Source organism: Glycine max, chromosome 8 (assembly GCF_000004515.6).
Source record: "Glycine max cultivar Williams 82 chromosome 8, Glycine_max_v4.0, whole genome shotgun sequence".
Classification (NCBI taxonomy): Eukaryota; Viridiplantae; Streptophyta; class Magnoliopsida; order Fabales; family Fabaceae; genus Glycine; species Glycine max.
In genome coordinates this window covers 20,886,615-20,892,555 of record NC_038244.2, presented here as the reverse complement: position 1 = coordinate 20,892,555, position 5,941 = coordinate 20,886,615, and the positions used below count along the sequence as shown (strand labels likewise).

The following is a 5,941-nucleotide window of genomic DNA, read 5'->3' as shown; positions in this document are numbered from 1 at the left end:
TTCTGTCTCAGTTGGCTTTTCTAGCTTCAAGATACTCAGTCTTTTTCAAAGTTGGCGATCTCCGAATATTTTGATCAAAGCTGTGGAAAATGATTCTCAATCTGAATTTGGGTTGTTTTGGCTCCAAATGTAGAACCAATGTGTCGTAGCACCCTCCATGCTCATGAATGCATATTGCAACTAATGGAATGAAGGAATTTCTAGTACCTCAGAATTTTTCACCCCTAGCAATCCAACCAATTGGGTCTGTCCCCATATTGACTAGTAAGAAAATAACAAAAAATAAGAGAGAAAACTCTCCTCCAAGGGTTTCTCCTTCACAAAAGATTTCTCCTTCCACAAAGAGTTAATGCTTAATCTACAAATGATAAGATCCTCCTCTCTCTTATCCTTTTTTTTTCTATTTATATCCAATAAACTAACTCATTAATATTCTAACGTTATTAACTAACTCTTCCTTCTCCTTATATCCTAACAAAATCCTAGTATATTCTAACCTACTTAAAATCCAAGTAATTCAAATCTACTTCAAAGTTAAGCCAACAGGCACTAAAGGCCATTTCGAATATCATCAAAATGTCATTAAATTAAACTCACAAAAGATTGAGTGAAGCATGATAGCGTACTTGGTTTCGCTTTTGTTACTCAGAAATTGATGAGGATATATTCTGTTGTTTGGCTTGTTTTTCTTCCTGGTTTTTTTTTTTTCATTTTTATGAAAAAGAACCTAACTCTACAACTCCACACTTGTATCCAAGTTCCCTTTTGTTGATATTGACGCTTCAATCATTTTAAACACTTGCCAAACCAAAGCCAAGAAGAGAAGAATGTGCAATTAAATTAGGTCTTCACTGTGAATGATGGTTCTTTGGAAGACAAGATCAAATTGCTCAGTATTCAATCTTTCAAACACTGTACAAAAAGACCAAAAACCATAAAAAAAAAAAAAAAAAGAGAGAGAGAAGAAAGAATGTGCAACTAAATTTGTTGCCTGCATAAAAAATGAAGATTATTCAGAGAAACGGGGCAAGGGGATGAAAAGAATATTCACTTCACAATTCACATCAACAAATAATCTTTTGGAAACTTAGTTAAGGCAGCTGGAGGAGTACGGGCTCATATCGTTCCATGATGATAAGCTGCACTTGATCTTCTTATGATTATGAAACTTGGGTTCTCTAGGTATAGTTGGATTCTTCATTGACCTTGGAGCATACAAAAAAAACTTGTGAGGCAGACCATTCTATAAAGAGAAGCAACTTTAAATCAATCCTTACCTCATTGGAATAAAAGGTCTATCAAAATATGGCATGGGTTGTGCTTTTGGTACTAGTTCCTTCCTCAACCTTCTTAGTTCTTCTTCTTCTGCCAACTACATTGGAGTAACATACAGGAGATCAGTGTTTAATAAAAGGAAGCATGAATAAAAGCAAAGCAGGAATATCTGTGGATATTAACAGTGCACCTTCTGTTGTCTCTCCCTTTCCAATTTGTATTGCTCTATTAAGCTCAATTTTTCTTGCACCTGCATGATTCAACAATCATCAAATCTTGTTTCCATTTCCTACAATCCATGTCTTCTTCCAAAAATGAAAGATAACTCAATTGAGATTTGACTAGTCTACAAATTCAGCTGTTAAAATTATCCCTAGGACCTTACAACACAAATCAGTCCTTGGGCAAAACCTAAGAAAACGATGCCACAATACAAGGCATACTAATAGGAAAGAACGTGTACAACAAGTATACAAAAGATAAAGATCAACTTGGCAAGTATACAAAACATAACTCAATTGAGATTGCCTAGTGTATGATGAATTCAGCTGTTAAAATTGTCCCTAGGACTTTAAAGTACAAGTACTTGGGCAAACCTAGGAAAAACAACGTCACAATACAAGACATAATATGAAAAAACATGTACAACAATAATGAGAAAAAGAAAACCGGCTGAATCAGATGTGAAAGAGGCACCTGATGATCAAACTCAGCACGATCTAATGCCCGCACATCACTGTGAAGTTTCAGGTCAACAGGCCTTGTGATATCTTTCACCGGAGGCTTAACCAAGCACTGAAATAGTATCACCAACCAAAGAGTGCTCAAGTAATTAATTATAACAATTGTAAGCATAACCACATGTGATCAATTATATCATTGGATTAATGAGTTTAAGTGTTTTGGAACACAAACAGTAGCACTGAAATAGTAGCGCCAAAGAACGCCTAGTAATCAACTATAGCATTTGTAAACATATACACATGGGATCAAATATATAATTGGATTAAAGAGTTTTTCAGTTTTGGAGCACAAAAAAAAAACATAATAGGACTGAAACAGTAGAACTAAAGAATGCCTAGTAATCAATTATAGTAATCACATGGGATCAAATAAGTCATTAGATAAACGAGTTTGTGTTTTGGAGCACAAACATAGTAGCACTGAAATAGTAGTTCCAAAGAATGCCCTAGTAATCAACCATAGCAATTGCAAACATAACCACATGGGACAAAATATGTCATTGGATTAATGAGTTTTGGAGCACAAACAATCAAACATAGTGGTATGCAACAGAGAAAAAAAATGACTTTCAATCCATAACAAAACAAACTTTACCTCTGGTTCATCTGTTGTCCAAGGAAGACCCTGTGCAACAGGTATCCTTTGCTTCTCTTCTACTGCTGCCATCTCTTGTATCTTCTTTACAAATTCTTCTTCTTTTAACTTGCCCCTTTGCTGCAGTAGTATTCCATTAAAAATGTTACCATCCAAATTGTTTGGAAAAAAAAATATAAAAAAATGAACTTTAAAAATGACCAATCAATCAATCAGTTGCCAACAATTACCTCAGTTCTTAGCTTGAATGGCTTCTGGCTAGTCACTTTCTGCTGCTTCTTTTTCAACCTTCTTCTCCCAAAAGTACTTGATGATTCCAGGCTCTGAAATAAATCATTCAATTAAAATCAATACTCTGATTGATGAACATTATTCAAACCATTGACTATTCTGAACTTATTCTAATAAAAAAAAAAAACAACTTTTACTCAAGTCTTACATTTCTCCTGCTTCTTCGACCCCCAGTAGAAGTCCTGCTAGACACACTGCAAAACATAGAAAGTAAGCAAACATCAACACAACACTGAAATTAACACTAGAAAGGGATCAACGAAAATCAAACATGAATGCGTTTTGGATCTTAATTTATGTTCAAAACAACTTAATTAATAATTACGAAAAAGTAAATAGTCTACTAGTTGACAATTCAATTACAATTTACAAAATCCACCAGTAAGTTTACTGACTTTTACACAAACTATCTCAAGAGTCATATCAATGATAATTTTTAATCGGTTGATAATGTTAAATAAAACAAAACTTAGATGCAGTTTCTTAAGTACTCACTACTCTAGTTGGGGTCCTTCTCCAATTAGAATTGGTGTTTCACATCACTAATTTGTATAATCAAGATTTGCATTGAAGTTATTACCACAAGTTAGCTAGTTGAAACTCCAATTCTAAATACTGATAATAGTAAGTAATTGTATGTAAGTTTTGTTCATCAAAATAACATAAGAAAAAAGCAGATAAAAAGTTGTTTTTCTTTTCTCTCTCAAAAGTGAATCCAAACCTTGCACGGCTGCTATCCCACGAAGCCGAAACTGATGCCCCAGGATCCAAGCCGAGGTTTTGCAATGTGAGGACACAGTTTGGTGGGCAAAATGAAACCTCAGAATCGTGTTGCTGCAACCCTGGCAGTGCCCATTTCCCCACCATCTTGTTATCATCCTTCTCTTGATATTTAGATCCCTCCTCCTCATCTTCTTCTTCCTCGGTTTTGGGAATTGAGAGAAGCTTCTCAAATGCCTTCACCAAATGCATAACTTTCCCAGACCCACTTTGTGGAACACTCTTCCTCGCTTCTTCCATCAACCTCTCCCTCCTACGCTTCACAACCAAACCATTCCCCAATAATGATTCTCCTTCTTTTTCTTCTTCAACAACCACACTCTCAGTCTCACTCTCAAAACCCCCTTCTTCAACAACACCATCATCTTTGTTCTTGAAGAACTCTTCCTGGGACTTCCTTAGGTTGTTATAAGCCACACAGACACACTTGTGGTTCTTGTTGGCATTTGCACCAGTTGCTTTGCACTTGCAAGAGTCAGCAGCACCCGAACCCTCTTTTTCTTCCTTCTTCGTCTCTTTCTTCTTCTTTGCGACCAAGAACTTTCTCTGCCGGATCTTGTTCTGAGGGGAGAAGTACTTGACTTTATTATTAGGGTTCTTTGGTTTCACGAGAGGAGAAGAAGAAGAGGAACAAGAGGGTTTGAAAACAGGGCTTTGTTGTTGTTTGTTGGGATCGAAATTCTCGAGGTTTTTGGATCGAGACTTACGTGGCGTCGGTGATGATGCTACGGCGGCCATCGGAAAAGTGGGGGTGCTTTGATAGGAGAAAGAAAGAGAAAAGAAAAAGGTTTCAGCGATTGTGGTGGTTGTGCAATGAAAGAAAAGAAAAGAGGTTGAGAAAGAGGAGAGCAAATTGGAACGTTACTTCAGGCTCCCATTTCGTAACGGCTATTTTTTTTTCCTGTGCCTTATTTGTCTATTTGCTTTTGTTTATTTAATTTTTTTTATTTTTGTTCCCATATATTTTTTTTACCGTTGAATTTTGATAAACATAAACAACCCAACCCTCTTATGATTGGGATAGACAGTTGTTGCAAATTGAATATTTATTATTTTCGGATAAAAGGTGGGTTTTTTTTTTTCAAGCGTGAAAGGTTTTGCATAACACCATCAAGAATGGCGAATCAAGATGAGAAAATCCTCTGTACCAAAAAAAATAGATGACAAAATCCATATATCTTCACTGAAAGAGATATATCTACGGGGAAAAGCTATTTGACGCATAAAATATTACGGAATTAGTATGAGGGCTTGTCTGTTCCTAATTTAATCATTTTCTAAGAAATGAGATTTTTTTATTTTTTTTTGCATAGTCTTAGAAATGAGATTCTTTTAAAGTAGGAATCATGAAAATCTATAAAATAATTTTGGTTATTATTTAATTTTTCTTTATATTTCTGGTCAATTACTACCAAAATTCATTATAATTAATTACTATGTAAAAGTTTGTTCTCACCTACAAAAATGGGAAAATTTTATTTTCATTATCAATTAATATTTTTTAAAATGTTTTACGTTTGAGAAATATTTTTATTTTCTTCTACCAATTATAAAAAAATTGTATTCTCATGTTACTTCTCGATAGTGTTAAAACATTCGTTTTGCCAAATTTGACCTTTAGGAAAAATCTTTGTTATTCGTATAAAGTCATATGAGAAATATGGTAATGTTTAAGGACTAATCCTTATTTTCAGTATTAAAAAAAGGAGGACTACTCTTTATATTGCCTTAAAAACAAAAAGGACTAATCTTTATTCCCATGGACTAGTTAACGGAAAGAGCCTAATCAAGTCTTGGACCAAGCCTAGAGTAGTTCAATTGTTTGGGCTTAGGTTTAATCGTTAGTCCATTTGCTCATGGAAATTGCTTGGGGCACCCAGCATTTTTGCTGGAGCACCCAGCAAATTCTGAAAATGCCAAAAATACCCTTATTGTATTTTTGGTTGTAAATAGCAGGTTCAATTTTTCATTTCTACAGTGCCATTTTTTTTGCAAAATTTTTGTGACTTAGTGTAAGTTGCTTTCGTTAAGGACGGTTTGAAAGCGTATTTGGTCTTCGATGGTGTACGTGTGTTTGTGAGTAGTATACAATGAATTTTGGCAAATTTCCGTTGTTGGAGTGCAAAAAAAAAAAATTGACGTACATACGGATTGACAATCCATATGGGCAATCCGTATGGTTCATACGGATTAACAATCTGTATAATTCATATGAATCAGCAATCACTATGGATCACACAGATTGTCAATCCGTATG

At 34.8% G+C, this 5,941-nt stretch overlaps 1 protein-coding gene across 1 annotated transcript; it reads right to left on the bottom strand.

The window, feature by feature from the left end:
• Positions 1–822: 822 nt before the first annotated feature.
• Positions 823–4,777, bottom strand: LOC100789065 (uncharacterized). Its single transcript, XM_006585703.4, has 8 exons — positions 3,626–4,777; positions 3,053–3,098; positions 2,844–2,936; positions 2,614–2,733; positions 1,972–2,070; positions 1,466–1,525; positions 1,278–1,372; positions 823–1,205 (listed from the first exon to the last, which is right to left on the bottom strand). The coding sequence occupies exons 1-8, from the start codon at positions 4,420–4,422 to the stop codon at positions 1,088–1,090; spliced, it is 1,428 nt and encodes a 475-aa protein (XP_006585766.1). The 5' UTR covers positions 4,423–4,777; the 3' UTR covers positions 823–1,087.
• Positions 4,778–5,941: the final 1,164 nt, after the last annotated feature.

Excerpts from the sequence above, each read along its gene's own strand:
- LOC100789065 (XM_006585703.4), bottom strand. The coding sequence starts at position 4,422 with ATGGCCGCCGTAGCATCATCACCGACGCCACGTAAGTCTCGATCCAAA. Across the intron at positions 3,099-3,625 it reads TGGGATAGCAGCCGTGCAAG|TGTGTCTAGCAGGACTTCTA; the intron begins GTTTGGATTCAC and ends TATGTTTTGCAG. Across the intron at positions 2,734-2,843 it reads CATTCAAGCTAAGAACTGAG|CAAAGGGGCAAGTTAAAAGA; the intron begins GTAATTGTTGGC and ends ATACTACTGCAG.